Genomic DNA, 23,884 nt, shown 5'->3' with positions numbered 1-23,884 from the left:
CTTTGGACGTGGTTCATTTTTGCTTTTTATCAGTTCTGTACCCTGTGGGTTTTCCCTTGTGAGTTTGCTATTGTGTAAGCTTTAAGATGAAATCTTTCAAAACCTTGTACATGGCATGGTTTGGGAATTATTGATGGAAATATGAACAAACAATATTTTACGCTTAGAGGCATCAGTAGGAGTTAACTGCAGATGCAACTGGAGGTGTCACTTGGATATAATGAGTTAAAATAGATTTTTTTCATCACAAGAAGAAACTGCAGATAAAACATTCCTCATACTTTATCAGAACAAACTTTAACATATGAACCTGATAATTTAAAATTTTGAAAAATCAAACTGCAGAAGTATACACTTTTTTCCCCTACCCATCAATAATTTTCCAAGCCTTATCAAAATGCATAGGACTGGAATTAACTAAGTGGGATCAACTATGTCTACAGTTGTTGGGTCAGGTTTAGGAATAGGGTATAAAAATGTTAAAAGACTGAGAAACGTTATACATCCTATCTGCCTTTTAACAGGATGCCTTTAACAAGAAAGCTGCAGGCAGTAACAGACACATCCACTAAAGCTGACAGAACAGTAGGAATTGGGATAGGATCTGGAAAATCCTTTTGTAACAACTCATATTTTCCAAGGGGCTTACAAAAATCAGTTTTCTTCTACTGAAAACACTTATACATTATAGCAATAGTCTCAGAGAAAGAGAGACCTCTCATAGAGAGAAACAGAAACTGAACTCTCTTCTGTGCTAGAATCAGAAATCTTAGGAAAAAAACTGAATTGTCCCTGCATCTTCCTCTTCAGATTCAGAATCTTGAAGCTGTTCAGGAAAAGAGGAATCCCAGTTTCTTTTCTTGGAAGCTACTTTTACAAGAAGGATCGATACCCTGAATTCAGTCCTGAACCAGACCCAGACCCAGTAAACTACTGCTATCCAAATAAAATGGAGGAGGAGTAGATACATGCTTGGTTTTCTGTTTCATTATGACAGCAAAAATGGGGCCAACCATGTTACTAATGGCAACAGCAGCTTCAGCAGGGGTAGGGGATGTTCCCTCTATGAGGCCCAACAAGAGTGTCTCTCACACACACACACACACACACACACACACACACACACACACACACACACACACACACACACACACATGCACACATATACCTATTTAGAATTATGAGCAAACTACATGATTTTAGCTTATAAGAAAAGATGAAATTACTTATGTTGTCATCTTTGTATCAACACTACTGCAGTGTTGTAATAATATAAAACGGTAAGAAGTTTGAAACATCTCTCTGAAGTCAAGAGTTTGACTGTTCATCCTTACGAGCATCACACAGAAAACACATGCACTTGACTGAAGATATGCATTGTTTCATTCACTGTAGATTGTATGCAAATGAAAGAAATGCAAACTATACCTTTTCATAGGACTCAGGGTCAACTATGGCATGACATCCAGAAAATGGTCCGCTTGAACTCTTCAACATGGAACACCAATATTTTGCATATTTTTCTGTAAAAAGATAAAAAAACATATGTCTAGCTCTTATTCACATTCAGACTTGTCCTGAACTTAAAGAAAATATGTTTACACCTACTCTGCATTTTGCGTATGTTTCATTGTATTGTTGACTTTAACATGATAGCTCTAGCAAATCCCTGTTGTACTACTTACAGGTGGGAACTACACAGTCCTAATCTTCATGGCAATACGTTTTTGACTGAATGTGAGATGAGTAAAGCTGCACATCAGTTGGTTAAATTCTTAAAAATGTTTTTTTTTCATTACCATGAGGATGAGTGAGTTCAAAGCAGTTGTAATTAAAATAACAGTACAGAAGGCAGAATCCCCTCTACAGCAGAAATATGGAGGATGTTTTCGTATATCACAAATAAATGGTCCGAGGCATTTTCGAAATGGCATTTTTACTGGATTAGTTGTCTGAGCAACATTTGTCCAGGCAATCTAACACCAACATGTATTTGTTGTAAACAGTGTCTCTCAGAAAACATCTGGTATTCCTTCCTAAAAGTGTTGCAATACTGTTAAAGAACTAATAGATTGTATAATCATGTGTAATAGACTGTACTGCCTTTTAAAAAGGGATTTACAGTCTTTCAAGTAATAGTTTTGTTTGGGTTTTATTATACAACAGATAGATGCAATAACACTAGCTGTCATTTTTTTAATAAAGTCACAATGAAGCGATACTTTTTCCTCTGAATAAAGTAAATGGGCATTATTCATGATGACAGAGTATATCAATGATAATTGTGATTCAAAATCATTTTTGTGAGGGGAAATAGCAGTGACGCATTGCTCTGACAACTAATCTATACTGCCTGAAAAAATTATATTCTAAACAGAGGATTTAAAGACTGATGTACTTAAACTGTACCATTGAAGCAAAAGCATATTACATTAGGCCAAAGACGGCCATTTCATTTATATTAACTGAAGATGATAACGTACCATTTTCAACACTCAGTGCACAAGGATTCTCATAACTATCCTCAACATTACTGCAGTCACTCTGACACTTCCAAGTGTTGCCAAAAATCGCTGGTGTCCCTTCAACGATTCCACTTAAACTTCTGAAGTCATCTGCCTGGATGTCATTGTAGTTTCCACAAAGACCTCAATTAGAAAGAAACAAATTCAAATAAGCGTGTTGCACTTAAAAAGAGCTTCACAAACATTACCATCCCCCACCACTGGCATTCTAGCTCCTGTGTTCTAGTATGTTAATGGGGTAATCAGGCAAGGAAAGCACTCTGGGATATGCATACTTTGATTATACACGAGGACACATCTGGCTACAGAGTGGAGATACTCAGACTTTAAAAAGGGTCTTCCATAGAACTTTACCAGTAAGTCCCTACAGAACTGGTTGAAGCTTGAGAATGTCTTCTACAGAAACAAGATAAGTATATGTGCGAAGGCAGGAATGCATAGCCCTTATGGATACGTCTAGCTAAGCATGGCTAAGAGCAGGATGAAGCAAGTCATATACTTTTGTATTAGGAGATATTTAGCAGAAACTAATGTGCAATCATTTTTCAGTCAACGGGTCTACAGTAAACTAGAATATGCTTGTGAAATAGGAGATGCTTAAAACAGTTTGTCATTTAAAACCATTTAAAGTCAGTCAAGCACTTTAACACATCAATCTAAACCCTACTCTGCCCTCCCCTGCATGTTAGTATATATATATATATATATATATATATATATATATATATATATATATATATATAGGGGTGTGGTAAATACAGGAGGTGCCGCTTGTAAAAACATTTTTATTGTGTATCTGTTGTGAAAAAAGTTATCTGTCAATTCTGATTCAGTCAAATGAGTTTTCAGTCAATTGTGTTTAGTGATCTGTGAGTCAGTCAAATGGGAATTCAATCAAATGACGTAGTCTCTCTGTTATCCTGCAGTTTTATCCAAAATTCTGATTTGTAGCCCCCCAGTATAGCATCGGACTGTAGAGCAGTGCTCACCTCGAAGCTTAACTCACCCAGACACAAAAAGATCACTGTGCTATCACTAGACGATGCGAATCAGAAACATCCAATGTTAAAAAATCCCATTGCGTATACATGGTATAGTCTAATTTGGCCTGAGTCTAATCCTACAATGAAATCTGTATTTCACTAATAGGAATACATGTAGAACAGGCAAAACACCATCAAACATAAAGTATTAGGTTTGCCATACGCTAGATGTCAAGCTTTGGTGATACACTTGGGTAGTGTAATCTTTTTTTGTTAAAAGAATGGATTTCAGTCATCCAGTACATCCAAACAAGACATCTTACGAAAACAAAGTTGCACCACATGTCTGCAGTTCTCAGCCATATCCCCAAACTACTAGCAGCCAGCAGCATAGCTCCACCTGTAGGTAGGTAATAGTACTACAGCCTTCAGGTGTTTCCCTCTTATAATGCCTGCAGTATTAATACCAGCACAGATGTAGAGCACCACTTACAGCAGGAAGGCCCATACATTTCAATGATCCATGTTATTGCTTAGACATTTCATATTAGCTTTCAGTATCAATGAAAACTTCTATGCATTACAGTGCAGCAGATCCAAGTCACATATCAGAACTGGATGTGGGCCTTCATAATTCCTCATTAGCTAAAGCAGCTAGAGGAATTTTGGAGACCTTTTTAAATTTGAACACTGTTTAAGTGCTTGTGCTAGCATGCTTCTCTAGCATAGATTATTCTGGAACAGGATTCTATATATACTGATTTATAACAATTCCTGTTCTCCTAAAGACAGTATCAATAGTCATTTAGCTTATGCATGTTTATTTATTTATTATTTACTTATTTTATTTAACATTTGTTTACCGAGAAAGTCTGACTGGACACATGTCCTTTTTCAGCAGAGGCCCGGGGAGAAAAGCTCCATGAGTAACAGTATATTTTCATGCACACATTACAATAATCAATAAAGTATAAAGTAAACAAAATGTAGTATACATAAGAACATACAAATGTGTTACATCTTGACAACAAAACCCGGACTTTGAACATAGCTAGAACTATTTGTAGGTATGACTTATGTCAAGATATAAGGTTAAGGTCGGTAGGAACAAAGGATTAAACACTGGGGGGAGAAGTTGGATATGTTTTGGGTATACTGTGATGTATCAGAGCACTCATGAGTGGTTAGTACAGGAACATAGCCACTTATTTTTTAGATAAGCTTTAAGTGATGGTATAAAGTGGTTAGTGGATGAGATTGAGAGAATGGAGTTAGGAAGGGAGTTCCATATACAAGATATATAGTTGGAAAATAAAGATTCTCCTGCAGTGCTTTGGCCTTGGAGATGGTGAGTAAGTTCTTGTTGTTAGAGTGAAGTGGTCTGCTGTAACTGTCAGAAAGGATGAGATTTTGTAGTGCAGGGGTTCTAGTTGGTTGTGTTACTATTTTGTTAGTTAGAGAGAGTTGGTTGTAAAGAATAATGTTGGGAAGCTCAAGTCAGTCTAGTACCTTAAAGCTTACTGGTAAAGGAAGCATGAAATATAGAGTAGCACAATTAGGATGATTTACTACTTGTCTGATGTACAATGGATGAGAATCAGGCAATTTCCAGTGTAAACCTGGGAGAAAAGATCCCAGGGGCAGTTTGTGGTACTGGCTGCTGGGCTGCAACTGCCGAGCTAAAAAGAGAGAGAGAGAGAGAGAGAGAGAGAGAAAAGAAATGTAGTAATTCAGAAAGTCAATTATTATTATTAAAATAAAAATAATCGTTGACTTTTTGTTGCATTCTGGGTCTTCAGAACACTGCATATGCATAAGCATGGAGTTCCAAGGAGATCTAAAACAAAAAAAAAATCTACTTCTTACAGCCCAACATTAGGCTTCCTGATCATCAATTGGGTTTGACTGGCAAAATTCAACAGTGACAAAAGCATTTCACTGTTCTGCTGCATACTGCAAAGAGGATCCCTTCCTATTGGCTCAGGCTGCCTAACGTGATTGGAGCACCATGGACCAAGAAGAAGAAAGAAGGAAGTAGTTAATGTGGAAGAGGAAGCACTAGTGTGTGAAAAGTTTTTTTTCTTTTATTTATTTTAAAGTATTTTTTTTCATGTAATATGTGTGCTACTGCCAGGACATGGGAAGATGGTAACTACTTAAAGTCTGTGAGTGAGTGCATGCAAAGGTCCATGTGCAGGGCAGCTTGCCCTCCTGCTAAAACACTGACAAAATGTGGTTTTATTTTTGTCAGCTTTTTCAATGGTTTTCTATGTGGTTAGATGTCAAATCTACACCACCCCCCACCATACCTCTCAACTGTCCAGATTTTCACAGAATGTCCAATTTTTCCCTCTTATTTTTGGTCTGTTCCTCATAAAATTTGTAGTTTTATGGAGTTTTAAGGCAAATCAGTGAGCATGGAATTCACTAAATAATGACAGTCACTTGAGTTTTAGACTTCATATCCTTCAGAAAATGCAAGGTGACACAATACCTTTTATTCTATCAACTTTCTAAGGTGATAAAGCAATATTTAAAATCTGTCCCTATTTTAGGGGCTTTGTCCTCCCATTGTTTTGAGCTTTGCCCAGATTTGTTCTGCTAACAGGTTGAGAGCTATGGCCCCACACCATCTGCTAATTATATATACCAACTTGAGGTTACACAACAGTGGGAAAAGGGCATAAACCCTTCTATATTTTAACTTCAGTTTTGTCAGTATTTTTGCTGTCAATCATATGCTGTTTAGGTCACAGTAGGTACACACACATAGATATTGATATATCTATATCTATATCTATCCGTGTGTGTGTGTGTGTGTACACACACACACACACACACACACACACACACACACACACACACACACACACACACACACACTCACACTCATAAACACACAAAATATACTAGTACTTAGTGCCCATTTAAATATAGTAAATGACATCTACTAATTGCATCACAGATTAGATTTTGTACTAACAGATGTGCATAGTCAGTGATAATTGTTATAGAAAGTGTCTACATCAATTAGAAACTAGCTACAAGGGATAGGAATACATCAGTTTACCTTTAGAAAGGCGATTCACACTCGAGCAAACAGCAAATGTCTGAAACGCTGTTTGTAAAGTTTACAAACGCCGAACGGAAAAAAGTTTCAATGTGCAATGAGCAAATGCACAGTGACATTCGCTTATTGCACATTCGACGTTGTGGGGCAGATTGCACAATAGTGGGGATCGGAAAATGGTCTCTTTCCCCACTGTAGTGCGATCTCGGAGTTAGAATATTAAAGTAAGGGGGTGTGGGGGGCACAGCCCCCCCACAAGAGGGGTGCAGGGTGGCTTGCCCCCCTGCTTTACACTTCTTTTTTGTTTTTGTTCGACATTAATGTTTGAAAAACAGCGAATCTGCTTTTTGATTTGCTGTTTTTCTAACATTAAGGACTATCGCCATTTTCACTTTCGTGGTTATGAGTCGGTCATATGAGCATTCAAACTACTGTGATTCGGCTTTATAACGGTAAACTGAATAGAGCACATAAGCAACCAATAGGAGTAGATAAGAAGAGCATGGATTTAAGATGAGATCTATCCTTCAGTTTGGCCAAACAGCCTGTGTCATACATTTGCTTGAGTGAACTGACAATGAATTATGTATTAAAGTATATAAATGCTGCATGTCATATAAACTAGAGTTCATCAAGTCTGTGATTGTGCCTCTTATAACCATTGCATTCCTGAAGAGAATGAATGCAATTAGTCAACAATGCTAAACATTAGAGTCTCAGGCTTCTGTCCTTGTAGTTGCAGCTTCGTGTTGCAAATTCAGTCATTTTATTAACTTATTAAACTTATTAATGAATGAAAGTTAGATAATGAACTCACCCTTCCTGAAAATTCAATATAATCTGTTCCTAAATGAAAAGTCAATACTGTGCTATATTTGCAACTATTTTGCTGACAATTTCAATGTAAATTTCTATGGAAATAATTCTACATTCTGTTGTTTAGTTGTTATTGTCTGGCCTCTATGACCCAGGTTGTGACTCAAAGCCTTGGACCAGTTTGCATGCTAAGTTAAGAAGTGATAAACAAATAAATATTTTATGTAATACATCTCCCTGGTGTCTAGTATTATCCCTTCCCTACATTACAGCCAATACTACTTAGTTTAGGGTCAGTTTAGAGGTATGGAATCATTCCACACACACACACACACACACACACACACACACACACACACACACACACACACACACACACACGCACACACGCACACACGCGCACACACACACACACACACACACACACACACACACACACACACACACACACACACACACACACACACACACTGTCTGTCTCTCACCTGAGATCACTCATACTGTTGTATATACTCACACATACAGCCACATACATACACACCTCTGACACTTACCTCTAATGTGATCTCTCCCAGTGAAAGGAATGTGCAAGCACGAACCTTTGACCATGCTAATTAATGTGGCTGTCGGTGTTTTTTGTTTTTCATTAAACAGTATTTTTCATTAAACTGGTTTTATAGTGTGACAAGTGTCTGAGACTCTATTGCAAGAAATCAGTGCAGGTTACAGTGCTTCTCTGTGGCTTTTTGAATCCACTAGTGGGTCAGTATTACCTCTCTGGTAGTCATTTACATTTGTAGTAGCCCTGAGGGACACTGTTGTGCTACACCTCATTGCATAGGTAGGAGGGGACTGCTTGTTAACAAGATTCACTTTGAGTCATATTTTGTTGTTTTACCTTTAAATTCACTGTTGGTTGTTAGAAAGGGGAAGGTTATAGACAGGCAAGCTCTAGCCACCCCAAGGGGCCTAGACAGCTATAAATTTACACAGACTCCAGAGAGGAAAATTCTGAGCATATCTAAACAATCCCATCTTGGTATGTGATTTATTTTTCTTTACTGTTAAAAAGAAGTGCAACTGCATGTGATGTAAAGGAATTACAACTATTGTCTGGCTTGTAGAACTTGTATGGTCAGAACAACTCACTGCACTTTATTATTTAGTTGCATATTGCGCGTGTGATTTTTTGCCATAGAAGTTGATTTAAGTTCTCTTTGAATTCTGCGGTTACTGATTATATTATTCTTTTCTTTTGCAATATTTTATTTATTTGAAGCTGGATATGGATTCCTTAAATGAGTATGCAATTAACGATTTGTTAATGTACAAGAGTCTTGTACAGTGTACTAAATGCTATGCATATTTAAAGGTAACAGCTGATAACACTGGTGATCTATGTTCTGCGTGTTAAAAGTTGGCTGATTTGCTTACCATTGTTAGAAGTGAATCTAGACTTGATGATGATTGCACTTGTGCAATTGGCACGGCTTGGAGACCTGTTGTATCATATATTAATGACTGGACTGGTGAACTAAACAATGTTAGGCATAGAACAAATAGAACACATTTAGGAAATGATGCATCCATTTTCTGCAAAGAACATTCAACTCCTTTGAAACAAGACGATGCCCCTGATGACTTTGGAATCCTGGATGCAAGTATTCAGCAATATGAGGGTCCAGTTTGTTTAGAAGGAAACAAAAAAAGAAAGAAAGTAAGACATTCACAACAAATAACAAGAAAAAGAAACTGATTAATGACTGTAAAGGAATGAGAATATGTAGTAAAAAGGACACTGTGTTGTTATGTAACACACAGGTGACAGGAAATGATGATCAGAAAACCTTCAGTCTACAGAAAAAGGCATCATCTTTACAACAGAGACGGTAAAAAAAAAGGAGGCAGGTGAAAAGGAAGAAATCAAATCTGAATGTGGAAGGATTGAAGAACATCACTGTAAGACAAAAGAAGAGAAAGACAGATGTTGACTACATGGCTCAAGTTGTGGATTTACAATACCAGCTGGATGAGAATTTAATACGCAATGAAAACAGTAGAATTAATAAGACTAATGGTGATGAAGCTCTATCCTTCATAACAATTGATAGAGCAGAAATGGCTGTATTAAAAGCTGAAGATACTTCAGAGATGGCCAGCAAAGATATTCTTGTAATTGGAGATTCAGTTATTAGAGGAACTTATATTTGCAGAGATGATAATGAACTTCTAATAGTGTTATGCTTGTCAGGAGCAAAAATAGAAGATGTGAGACAAACCTCGGAACATCTTAATGTATGGAAGTACGGATCTGTTTTTATTCATGTTGGTACAAATGATCTCATCCGCAAGGATTCTCTGAATGTTAGTAGGGAACTGACAGCCATCTTAGATAGTATAGCCTGTACTGGTGTTAGGACGTATTTCTCACAGATCATCTATAGAAAGGATAGTCAGGTCACTATGAATGAAAAGATTTTTTGGGTAAATGCCTACTTGGAAAAAAATGTCTTGTTTTTAAAAATGGAAATGTGTAGAGCATACAAGCCTTGTTTTGGGCACACATGTGTTCAAACAGGATGGTGTGCATTGGTCTAGATCAGGAAAGAAAATTTTTGCAGTAGATATTTTGCAATATTTGACAAACACTAGGCTAGATTTTTGCCAGGACAAAAATTTAGTAGTTCACAGATAGCAACATTTGATGCATCTCTGATGGTTGTTAATGCTAGGAACATTAATAATGTTTTTTATTGGAAAACTTGCTATGTTCCCACAAAATTTAAGTTATTATTGTTTGTAGAACATGCTTAAAGAACAATGAATGGAAACCAGTTCTGTCAGGGTATAAATGTTTTTACTGTAACAGACATTCTAACAAAAAATCAAGTGGAGATGTTATGATAGGGATTAAAGATAGCTATGAGACCTGTGATTATTACATATTCAATGATAACACCAACACTATAGACTGTATAACTGTGACAATAAAGGCAACCCTGGAACATATAACAATTATTGGAGTGTATATACCACCAAAATCAAGTGCAGATGACCTAGAGGAATTCATACATTTCTTACATGAAATGCAGGAGGGAAGAATAATATTAGCTGAGGACTTAAATTTACCAGAAACAGACTGGAATACTATTGATTCAACAATGTTAGCAAGGAAATTATTCACAGAGTATATTCAGGAACAACAATTGCTTAAGACTGTAAAAAAAATCTACTGGGGGTGGAATATACTAGATATTGTTTGTGTTCCCAAAGAAATTACTGTAACTTCAAGTAAAGTATTACTGCCATTGATATGCAGTGATCATGGGGTTATAAAGGTTAATTTGTTGCTAGATAATTCTGCCAAACTGAAATCTAAACCAATGCACAGAAGGTTAATTACAGATTATATGGAAGCAAAACAGTCACTATGTAACACTAACTGGAGTGAGGTGTTCAGTGGAAAAACTGCAGATGGAATGTGGAAAGTTTTGAAAGAGTAATTGTTTGAGTGCAAAAAAAAAAAAAAAATGTTTAACATCATGATCTAGGCATACAACATCAGGTGGATCTATCTCCATAAGAACAAAATATCTGATTAAGGTGAGAGACAAAAAATATAAGAAATGGAAGGTAGATCGAAGTACAACTTTGAAAACTGAAATAAACAAGCTGGACAAACAGATTAAGCATAGTGTGAGACATCATATAAAGATATTGAACATAGTAGGAAACTTTTTTATAAATACATAAGATGCGGAAGGAGTAAAGACACAAATTGATAAACTGTGTGCAGATTCTAAAATGTATTCTCAGATACAACAGATTATGATATATTTACAACATTTTTAGAAGTCCAATTTTGGACTTCTAAAAATAGACGTGGTTAACTTCACGACACCCTGATGCAAATGGAAAATAGGTGCATGACTGAATCATATACCAATGCACTGTATGAGCACATACACAAGTGCATGGAATGGGCCATACTAAACAGAACCAAAACGCTCTCCTCCAAAAAAATGAAGCCAATCTGGTCATCTCCCACCATTAACAAACTCTACAACAGAAGGAAAAAACTGTTGCAGAAAAGGGTGAATTCCCAAGACTGGAAAAACTCCCTTGTCAGCCTCAGCAAAAAACTGAGATCCATCATCAAATCCTCTAAAGCTAGCTACGAAAACAAAATTGCTGCAGATTCTAAAGATAACCACAAGGCATTCTATAGTTATGTCAGGAATCTACATGACAATACTCAGAACTGCTCTGAGTTACAGCACAATGGCAATATATATACAGAACCAACTGATATTGCCAACATATTGGCCGACAGGTTCAGTGTGAACTTTACCCCCCTTTCACCCCCTAAAGGGCCTATCACAATACCTGAGGAATGCCAAGTCCCTATTATCATGGCTACACAGGTAAAAACTGCACTGTCCAAAGCCAAGAATACAGCTTCCATGGGACCTAATAATATCCCTGTCTGTGTTCTACATGAATTACAAAGTGAACTGGCACCACACCTGAGTACCCTGTTCAATCACATCCTCATTTCAGGCTTTGTCCCTGCCAAATGGTGCACTGCTATTGTCATCCCACTCCACAAAGGGGGAGCAACTACAGACCCTGGGAACTACTGCCCCATTACTCTGACGGGTTACTCTGATGAGTCTGATATGTAAGGCTATGGAGCGCATCATCATGGACATTATAAATAAGGACATAGGGAATCTCCAAACCCTGGAACCCATGCAGTTTGGGTTTGTGAAAGGTAGATCATGCCTGCTCAACCTGATAGACTTCTTCAAGTCTGTCACCAGAGCTGTGGATGAAGGCACAGTAGATCACACAGCCTACCTAGATCTTGCCAAGGCCTTCAGCACCATCCCTCACTCTGGAATTATAGATAAACTCACTAAACTAGGCATAAACCCCCATGTCATAAGATGGGTTGCCAACTGGCTCAGTGATAGAACCCACACTGTGAAAGTAGCGGACTCCAAATCTGACTATCAACCAGTTACAAGTGGTGTCCCACAGGGATTGGTCCTAGGTCCTGTCCTGTTTGGCATCTACTTCTCTGCAGTTCAAGCCAACACAAAGGTACTCTGTCTGACCAGGTTTGCAGATGATTGCAAAACTGAGAGCCATTACTGATTCTCCAACTGATGTAGACATTCTACAAAAAGGCCTCTGGTGCCAGAACCATGGCCTTAAGCTCAATACCAAAAACTGTATTGTCATTCCCTTTGGGAAAACTTTGGTGCCCATGAACTACCACATAGTCGGTAGTCCACTAAATACCGAAGGTGTGATAAGAGACCTGGGGACACAGGTTGAAAAAAACCTCTCCTTTGATAACCATATTGCCACTGTAGTCAGAAAGTCCTTCTATGTGGCACATCTCATTACAAAAGGTTTCTCATGCAGGAAGAAAGAGGTCATAATTCTTCTCTACTCGTTCCTCATTAGACCTATTATAGAATGCAATGCCTCATTTGGTATGTACCTCACTAGACACCTACAACAACTGGAAAGGCCACAAAAATACCTCACTAAAAGGATCTTAGGCCTTAGACACATGCCCTATATGGACAGACTCAAAAAAACTGCAGCTATACTCTGTCTCTTATCACCTACTTAGAGGCGATCTTTGATTCACTTACAAAGCCATGTCTGACCCAGAGCTGCTAGATATGCTACACCTAAAGAAATCCCAATCCCTCCATGCCACATGCTCCAGGGACCTAAACCTCATTACCACAATAAACAGAACATGCTGGAGGGACAGGCTCCTAACCCAGAGACTTCCCATACTCTAGAACAAACTTCCCATTCACGTCAAGCAGAGCACTTCACTGGCCCTCTTTAAGAGAAATCTTGATGAGTGGATGGGCAATAGGAAGTTCTTCATGGGGATCACTTTAGTGGCCTTGCTTGACAGGGGCACGGGGAACTAACTTTGAGCGGCATGATGCCAGGGAATCTTGTTGGGCTAGGCTTATATAGGCTCCAGGGCCATTAGCCTAGTAAACATCTATGAACTTATGAACCTAAATCTTATGCAAAACAGTTTGGTTTCACAAAAGGGGTGATAACTTGTCCTAGTGACATCCAAATATCACCAGATATTGGAATCAAATTAGATTATATTGAAAAAGAAATGCACAAACTGGATCCAAACAAAGTACAAAGAGGAGATGGAATTAATAAGAATGACCTGAGAAGACTTCAGCAAGAACTTACAGTACCATTATATTTATTATTCACTAGGTCATATAAATATGGGGAGATTCCTCAAGATTAGAGACATGTGCTTATTAAACCCGTCTTTAAGAGAAAGGGGAGTAGGACAAACCCAGAGTCATATAGACCTTTAAGTCTACTTTCATGTTGTGGAAAAATAATGGAGAAGGTGATATTGGGCAAGTTATTGTCAGAACTGGATAGGATGAGACTTGAAACCATATATCAGCATGCATATGTTGAAAACAAATATATTACCATCTGTAACATGATGTTGTATAACAATATAATAACAGCTATGAATTAAAAATTGTGCTGTGATATAATTTATACAGATTTAACTTCAGCATTTGACAGGGTGATACACAAAACACTGATCAATAAATTAGTGCAACTAGGTATTGATGTACTTTTGATAAGAAGGATAGCTGCATGGCTTACAAATAGGACATGACAAGTATCATACAACTGTAGACTCATTTAAGGACCTGGGTATATGGGTAGTTTCAGCTATGAGTTTTTCTAATCATACCAACCAATTTGTTAATGATAGTTATAGAACTATAGGTTGTATAAAAAGATTTATAAAGTCTAGGAAATCAAAAAGATATCTAAGAGGAGATCTTATTCAAGTATATAGGGCATTTAGAGACAACTACCTCTGGGAATGTTTGGGGTTATCAAAATGTACCAGAGAATCATCAGATAACCTATGTAGAAGATTCCATAGGAATGAGAAGTGTACTAACTGGTTCTCTGACAGAGTAGCTGATGCTTGGAACAGACTACCTAATTATACTAAAGCAAGTACTAGTTTAGATATTTTTAAGAACAGCCTGGACACTTATTATGGGAACAAGTGTTTTGGTATATTGGCAAGCTAGAAGGGCATTAATGCCCTTGCTTGAAATATTTGTATGTATGTAAATATTTTAAAACAAAGGTTGCAGGAATACTTTTTTTTTTTGTACTAATGTTGAATTTTTTTTGACATTATTGTAACTTGTTTGCATGTGATGTAAAACAATGTGAGAGTAAATGGAAAATTATTTGTACACCTTCATCTTAGAAGTGCTCATTGAATCAACAAAAACAGACATTTCACTTGAAAGGAGATAAAAAAGGGGGTGCACATTTTTGACCTTTACAATACAATAATGGTAACCCATAAACTATAAATAACAACCTATGTCATTCTTTCCTCAAACTGAAGGTAAATTTTCTTTTGGGACACCATGAGCAGAAAAAAATAAGAATGAATTTTTAAGGCAAAGTATTGTGAAGGAAATTTCTCAGTAGAATTACATTTATCGAGTGTTACCCATGCACTAATATTTGTCCAATCAAAATTCTGACATTATCAGTGTCCTAAAGGCACTGTGGTGCCACTGTTGTCTTTTGCTAGTATTCCAATAAATATAATTCAACATGAAACCATATACTGTACACATATATGACATGACAGTTAACATTCCACTTTCTGTAAACCAAGCAGGTAACTTAATATTCATATTGCATGGACTGTTTGTTTTTTGCCGGGGAAATTTCTATTGTGCATGTCTGCATATGTGTGTGATTGCATGTATAATATTATTAATTTAAGACAAGTCCTTCCAAAGGCATTTTTATGTCATGACATTGATAAATTACTTAAACATACCTGCTGTCTGCCCTTTTAATGATGTATCCAGGCTGATGTGCACTTGCATCATAGGTTGAAGTGATGCAACAATATTAAATCCTGAATTTCCTTTGATGTGTATAACAGACCTGGCCACACTGGCAATTGTATAGTTTGCTGTAATGAGAGACAAACAATTAACTAAATTTCTCCACATTATTACAGATTCAGAGGTTACTGATAACACATTTTACAATACACGAGTAAAGCTTTAGCTCACTTTATGATATACCTGTTCAGTTATATGTTTAGACAGCACATTAGATAGTGTTTTATAAATAATATAGCTCATATTTGTGAATGTTTGTAAAATGCTAACCATATTGTTACTGATGATAACTTTACCAGTCTGATCCCAGTTTAATGTAAAAGGTGGATATTGTTTGTTAGCGTGAGCAGGTTGTAAATTAACAACTATCTCAATGACTGATAGAACAGAAAAGAATTATTCTGTAACATTTATCGAAAGTTGCAGTGTACTCACTCCATCGTGGTGAATCTGGTTATTATGTACATTCTTTCTCACAAATAGGAAATAAGCTGCAGAATGGAAGTTTAATCTGCATTAGCTAGTCAAGGGTTCCTGTTGGCAAGACACCATATATTCTCCATTTAATACTGATGATGGTGATGATTAGGAAATATTTTTGTTTACATCTTAAAGGAGATGGAGGGCTAATCTACGAAGAGAGCTTAAGGTGGAATTTCCATTGCTTTGATCATGGCTGATGTCACATGTAGAGTATCACGCCCTAGCTATGAATATCCCACGTTTCATGGCTGATGTCACATGTAGAGTATCATGCCCTAGCTATGAATATCCCATGTTTCATGGTTGTCACATGTAGAGTATCATGCCCTAGCTATGAATATCTCACGTTTCATGGCTGATGTCACATGTAGAGTATCATGACCTAGCTATGAATATCCCATGTTTCATGGCTGATGTCACATGTAGAGTATCATGCCCTAGCTATGAATATCCCATGTTTCATGGTTGTCACATGTAGAGTATCATGCCCTAGCTATGAATATCCCATGTTTCATGGCTGATGTCACATGTAGAGTATCATGACCTAGCTATGAATATCCCATGTTTCATGGCTGATGTCACATGTAGAGTATCATTCCCTAGCTATGAATATCCCATGTTTCATGGCTGATGTCACATGTAGAGTATTATGCCCTAGCTATGAATATCCCATGTTTCATGGCTGATGTCACATGTAGAGTATCATGCCCTAGCTATGAATATCTCATGTTTCATGGCTGATGTCACATGTAGAGTATCATGCCCTAGCTATGAATATCCCATGTTTCATGGCTGATGTCACATGTAGAGTATCATGCCCTAGATATGAATATCCCATGTTTCATGGTTGTCACATGTAGAGTATCATGCCCTAGCTATGAATATCTCATGTTTCATGGCTGATGTCACATGTAGAGTATCATGCCCTAGCTATGAATATCTCATGTTTCATGGCTGATGTCACATGTAGAGTATCATGCCCTAGATATGAATATCCCATGTTTCATGGTTGTCACATGTAGAGTATCATGCCCTAGCTATGAATATCTCATGTTTCATGGCTGATGTCACATGTAGAGTATCTTGCCCTAGCTATGAATATCCCATGTTTCATGGCTGATGTCGCATGTAGAGTATCATGCCCTAGCTATGAATGTCCCATGTTTCATGGCTGATGTCACATGTAGAGTATCATGCCCTAGCTATGAATGTCCCATGTTTCATGGCTGATGTCACATGTAGAGTATCATGCCCTAGCTATGAATATCTCATGTTTCATGGCTGATGTCACATGTAGAGTATCATGCCCTAGATATGAATATCCCATGTTTCATGGTTGATGTCACATGTAGAGTATCATGCCCTAGCTATGAATATCCCATGTTTTCAAACAGAGGTCAGAGACCTAGAGGCCAGAAATGAATGATAGAAAAGTCCATGATAAAGTAAGTGAAGTGAGAGCAGTAGATGATAATACAAGACACAATACATGACTGGGGCTATAAGGACGGAAGTCAGGCCTGTAATAGGAAACTTCTATGTAGATGACTAGGATGGTGGACAAATGAGTCATGAGAAATATGAAACCAGGGATAAGGCCAGGCTGGAGGAAAAGCAACTACAATAATGACGTGCTATGGCAGACATTTTATACAAGACTGCTTAGGCCTAATACTAGTGAAAGAGATATTAATTGGAGTATTTCATATTTAGCTTGATTTTATATCAGGCAGTGACAGGAGCTCTCTGGCCTTATGACACAGCGTAGTGGCAGTACTACTGAACCACAGAGAAAGCTGTGGGAATTGGAGAATTCTGATAGCCTTCCTGTGGATGACTGGGTGTGTGTGTCTGTGTACTTGCAAACATATGTCTATGTGTGTGAAAATAATATATTTTGTTTGAAAGGCAGTTAATGCAGATAAAGGAGTACTTGAAGACATTGCTTCATAGAGAGAGTATTGAGGCATGGGACTAATAAACCAAACTCTCAGCTCTGTAAGTGGCCTGTGTGTAAATCAATTTGGGTGTGGAGGTTGGAAGCCCATATTCAGGATAGCAGTGCATATTCTCTTTATGCATTTGGAGCCAGGTTGTACTTTGTGAATTAATTATTGGCACAGATTTGTATGCACTTTAATGCTATTACTTCAGCCTTAGTTGGTAGTGGTGGAATTCATGCCCCATCATAGCTTGACCAGCATCACTGGTGTCAGTGTTATAGGTCACCTTCACATTAGGTGGTAGTGTGTATCATTCCCTCTCCACAAGAAGTTTCAAGGGTGGGGCCAAGGCTTAAAGAATGCACTTAGCAGTGGTTAGACCATATGGGAGGAATGTGGTTCGATCATATGGGAGGAATGTGTGCATTTCTAGAGACTGTATAGCAACAGGAGTGACAGTAAATTGTCAGACGGTACAAGAGATGGTTAGTAGGTCAGTTAGGGGTTTAGATAGTCAATGATAGGAAGACTAGAAAAGACACTTCATGTCACTTAAAGGCAGAACAGGAGGGCATGATATGAGTGCAAAAGGCAGCAAGAGAGGTAAGTGAGGATTTAACGCTAAGAAATGTGAAAGAAGTAAGAAAAGGTCTTGTCTTCACAGAGAAGGAACACATTTCACAATCGACACAAAGACATTTTGTTACATATTGAAATTGTAATGGATCCAAAAAAGAACTTCTGGTTAAGTACCACTGATTATTTTAAGAGGTGATGGGATATGTGAAGTAGGGGAGATCAGGACTCACAGATGGAGCTATTCAGGAGCACAGGAAAATAATTTTCTTGGGTGGCAAAAGCCAAGGTACCGTTTGGCTAGGCTTATATAGGCCCTAGGGCCAAAAGCCTAGTACCTACCTATGAACCATAGGAGGCGGCTGTGGGTGCCAGATGCATCCATTGACAGATTTTATACGTATTATATTTCCTTCTGCAGCAGTGTGTACAAATATATTATGTATGTATGGATTTCTGTCCAGTCAAGTCAGCTGCAATGATAATAGCACAAAAAACTTCACAGACCATAGGGCATACACACAGCATTCCCAGCCTAAGAGCAACGTGTCTCTGAAATTAGGAAAATGATGAGAATAAGAACATATTCAATAAAGCTGGGAAACAGGGATATGCCAAATGTATTTATTTAACAAAAACATGATGTTTTTATCCCATCTAATCACTAGACAGCTTCAGATAAAATCAGAACCATAAAACAGCATTACTAAAATAATAAATCTCTAAAGCAATGAAACCAGTGAAGGTTAACTCTAGGGACCTACACTTCCACTGCTCTAGAAAAATACAGTGTTTTTAAGAGATATACATTTTCCTTTATTTTTTTTAAAGTGATTCTTAACCTGCTATCATAACAGTTTTCATTTTCTTAGGTAATTGCATACAGTCTAAATATGAAGATGCAAAGGTTTTTTTTTTTTTGTAAACTGATTGGACATGTAGACACAATGTGCCAATGAAAACCAAATTCTGATACATACACAACTGAAACAAAGAATGCTAGTCAGAAATAAGGTACTTAAAACCCTTTCAGTCTCCACTCATATGAATGTCTAACCACAGTTTTACATAAAAACATCTTACTTTTATTTTAAAATCCACTTGAGGGAAGCTGTTACTCAGTGGACCCTTCCTAATTAACTCAGTGGACCCTTCCTAATTAACTCAGTGGACCCTTCCTAATTACCTTGAAAAAACCATTAGTTACTATTTTATGAACCTACCTGTTGACACTGGCAGCTGTGTATCTAACTGGTTAACATTTACACTTCCAGAAGGTTTCACAACAATCTGCAATAAAAATACAATTGTCTGCATTAATGGCAATGAAGATATCACAGGTATACGGTCTTTCTTTTAAAGAATGCAAATTATTTTATAAAGGACTTTTCACTTAGGAAGATAAACAAAAAAATCTCTTACACTCTGTGAGTCAGCCAGCATCACTGAAAGTTTCTTCATGCAGGTTTCTGTTTTGGAAGCACCACATGGACGCAACTCAGTTAGTATTGTGAACAAATCATTTTTAGTGTCCTAAGAAATAAAAAAAAAAAAATAGATTCTGTAAGTGGATAGTTTATAGCAAAGCTTCTAATGGGAAAGCAAATTACTACTTGGTCTGGAAATAATGTTAGAAACTGTTTAAGAATTGCTCTGACTTGATAACAACTTACTCTGTATATATGGAGTATGGGAGAGATGACTGTGTTGATCTATGGTTTGAGTGTTTTCAGGTAGAATAGATGACTTTGTGACTGATACATATGAAGACACATGCCCACACATAGACGCGTGCACGGGCACACACAAAAACACACACACGCACACACACGCACACACTCACACACACACACACACACACACACACACACACACACACACACACACACACACACCACCACCACCATCATCATCATCATCATCATGAGCGGCCCCCTTTTTCCCAGTTTCAACATGAGGTTGGGGTATTGTGTCCACTGTAGCCACCTCTCCTGATTCAATGCCACTGTCCTTCCTCTCCAACAGTCATGCCTGATTGCCACAAGTCATGTCGCACTCAGTCAGTCTTTTATTATTGGATACCCTCAATTCCTCTTGCCTTTTTCCTGTCTGTCCCAAATCATCTTCTGCTTTTCTGTACAGACTACCTTTATCTGTTCTTTTTGACTTTCTTTGCAAATGGGGCAACTTTGGCTTCTGCTCCAATTTCCTAATTTCTTCATCTGCCCCATAGTATGCATCCTACAACCCATCACAGGCAGTTTATCTGCATCACCTCTAACTGCCTCATCTGCTCTGTCTTTACTACCCAGGTTTCTGTACCATACAGTAGGTCTGGTCACACCACTGATTTGTACAACTGACTTTTCAGCTTCTTTGGCATTCTTCTGTCAGACAATACCTCTTGACACTCTATGCCAGTTGTCTACAGCCTTTCTGATTATAGCTTTGACTTCCTCATTCAGACTTCTGTCCTCCTCAACCGCCCCTCCCAGATACTTGAAGCTGGTAACCTGTTACACTATTTTCCCTACTATCTCAATTTTCAGCTTCTTCTGATTGCCCCCATTTGTTGCCATTACAACTGTCTTATCTGTACTCAGTTTCATCCCAAGTGCCTTCAGTTTTTCATGCCCTAGCCTTTGCCGAAGTTCTTGCTCAGAGTCTGCCAGTAATGCCACATCATCGGCATACAGCAACATTGTTGATCTGTCCCTACCACCCCGATCTCTTTGTTATTGTAGTCCATCACCAGTAATTACAACAGTGGGCTTAGAGCTGAACCATGAATCACAACTTCTCCCACTGGGAGCACTTGAGCCAGTGGGTCCTTCTACATATCCTGCATTAATTCCACCAATGTTTCTGGGACTTCAAACCACCACAGGACAGTCTAAGTTAACATTCTTGGGACCTTGTCATATGTTTTCTCCATGTCTATAAATGCCCACCTGGACTCTTTCCTCATCTCTAGCTTCTTCTCATCTCTCTGTCTCACTGCAAATATTGGGTCTGTCGTGCTGTATCCTGATCTGAATCCAAATTCCGCATCTCCCGTTTTACTTCCATGCAGTGTGGCAGGTGTTTGATTCCTCTGTTCCTCTGGACTGCCCCCTTTGCTCTTGAACACTTGCACTAGTACACTTATTCTACAGTTATCTGGGATATGCCTCTCTCTCCATACTGCTACGACTACCCTCAGGAGCCATTTCTCCGCTATCTCACCCACCATCTGTATCATATCTACTGTGGCCTCATCTGAGCCTGCTGCTTTCTCTGTCTTCATTTTCCTTAGTGCTGCACTTGCATCTTCTAGGGTGAGATCCTCTTCATCTCTCATCATAGCCTGTGTCAAGACAAGTACAGCTTCTGTGGGTTTTGCTTCATTCAGAAGGTGCTGGAAATACTCCATAAATCTGCCTTTGATGTCGTATGGACTGGTGAGCAGGTTGTTGCTGGCATCCCTTATAAAGGGTGTTTGAACATCTTCTTTGTCTTTATGCCTTTGCCTTGCAACCTGATAGAGTTTCTTTTTGCCACCTTCTGAGTCACTTTCCAGAAGATGGTTGAGTGCCTGTAATGCCTTTTTCTTTGCTACTGCAACTCTTCTCTTAGCCTCTTTGTTAGCAAACTAGTATTTCTTCCCAGCCTGGTCCATCTTTTCTATCTCCCACTTTTTCCTGCACTCCTTCTTTCCTTTGATGACTTCCTGGATTCGACCACAAGCTTTCTTGGCGAACCTTGATTCCATACCTGGTTCACCCACATACCTTGATTCCATACCTGGCTCACCCACATACCTTGATTCCATACCTGGCTCACCCACATACCTTGATTCCATACCTGGCTCACCCACATACCTTGATTCCATACCTGGCTCACCCACATACCTTGATTCCATACCTGGCTCACCCACATACCTTGATTCCATACCTGGCTCACCCACATATCTGTTCTGTAGTCCTCACACATGCTGCTTTGAAGTGCAGCCATTCTTCGTCGGTTCCACCTATTTGCTCTTCTTCTGTTGAGGTGCTAGAGCCCTGAGTAATTCCATGAACTATTGTACTTTCTCTCCAGTCAACTTCCAGGGCTTCGGCCTGGTGTCTGTTGAACTTAGAGCCTTCTCTGACCACTGCTTGTAGGTAATTGTGGCACCCAGTGGTTTATGGTGTGGCTTGACTTTGCAATCACTGATTTTGCCGCAGTGCATTTTCCTTACTAGGAAGAAGTCTACCTGAGTTGCATGTTGGCCACTCTTCTATGTGATCATGTGTCTGTCTCTCTTGCCAAACCATGGGTTGGCCACCATCAAGGCATTTGCCAAGCAAAAGTCTACAATGGCATTTCCTATTTTATTTCTTTAGCCCTACCCATGTAGACCAAGGCAGCCCTCATATCTTGTTCTGCCTGTCCTGATATGTGCATTCATGTCACCCATTTTTTAACACCAAATCATGTTGTCCTGCTTTATCTATTTGGTATGCAACTGCTGTCTGAATGCACTCTTTTCCTTGCTGTGGGGCATGTGATGAGATCATAAATAGTGTCCTTACATTGGAGTCTGGTTGTCATGTGTCTGTCACTAATTCTGATGACATCTCTCACTGTCTCTGAGGTATCTCCCTTACATTGGAGTCTGATTGCCATGTGTCTATCACTAATTCTGATGACATCTCTCACTGTCTCTGAGGTATCTCCCTTACATTGGAGTCTGATTGTCATGTGCCTGTCACTAATTCTGATGACATCTCTCACTGTCTCTGAGGTATCTCCCTTACATTGGAGTCTGATTGCCATGTGTCTGTCACTAATTCTGATGACATCTCTCACTGTCTCTGAGGTATCTCCCTTACACTGGAGTCTGATTGTCATGTGTCTATCACTAATTCTGATGACATCTGTCACTGTTTCTGAGGTATCTCCATCTCCTACTGTTCCCATACCATTTCTAGTCTGTCCTCCTCCTGAGTAGTATCTCATGCTGCACTGCCCTTCCATCTTGTCTCTTGGATCCTTCTTCTTACTATCACTTTCAAGCTGCATCCTGTGATCCTACATAGAGTGTAACAATTCTTAGTTCATGCTTGGTAGATTAATTGGTTTTATGTCACAGTCACTGCTCAGCAGTGCTATCCCAGGTAACCCAAGCCAGGCAACTGGACAATGGCTAGCGAGTAGTTTATTGACTCAGGGCAGCTGGACTTTATGGTGGGCACACACTAGCCAATAGTTGCACTCCTCTCACTGTTAGCATAAGTCCCTGGGATAGGTTAGAGTAAGCTGGGTCCTCAACCCACTTATCACTGCCAGTACCCATGCCCATTTAGTGATATTAGTCAACACAACTGAATCATCTAGACCCAGGTTTTATACTATGAGGTGGCTAGCCCTGACATAGCTTGCACTCGGATACTGAGCTTCACAGCTGGTGCCCATAGCAACTGGTCTAGACATTTCCCCTTGTACCCTTGTAGGGCACCATCTAGAGTCTGTGCTGCTGCCATTC

The 23,884-nt window shown here is 38.6% G+C and overlaps 1 protein-coding gene across 42 annotated transcripts in view; it reads right to left on the bottom strand.

The window, feature by feature from the left end:
- The window catches only part of LOC122791684 (mucin-2-like), a 732,148-nt gene that overhangs the window by 294,970 nt on the left and 413,294 nt on the right, over positions 1 to 23,884 (bottom strand). For all 42 annotated transcript variants that reach the window (XM_044059549.1, XM_044059571.1, XM_044059534.1 and 39 more), the window contains 5 exons: positions 19,798 to 19,908; positions 19,599 to 19,665; positions 15,304 to 15,441; positions 2,484 to 2,648; positions 1,429 to 1,523 (listed from right to left, as the gene is read on the bottom strand). In XM_044059549.1, coding sequence (XP_043915484.1) covers positions 1,429 to 1,523; positions 2,484 to 2,648; positions 15,304 to 15,441; positions 19,599 to 19,665; positions 19,798 to 19,908 — 576 coding nt within the window. The remainder of the gene's footprint in view (positions 1 to 1,428; positions 1,524 to 2,483; positions 2,649 to 15,303; positions 15,442 to 19,598; positions 19,666 to 19,797; positions 19,909 to 23,884) is intronic.

This window comes from Protopterus annectens, chromosome 17.part0 (genome assembly GCF_019279795.1).
Source record: "Protopterus annectens isolate FY-2018-M chromosome 17.part0, PAN1.0, whole genome shotgun sequence".
Lineage (NCBI taxonomy): Eukaryota > Metazoa > Chordata > Ceratodontiformes > Protopteridae > Protopterus > Protopterus annectens.
This window is presented reverse-complemented; position numbering and strand designations above follow the sequence as displayed.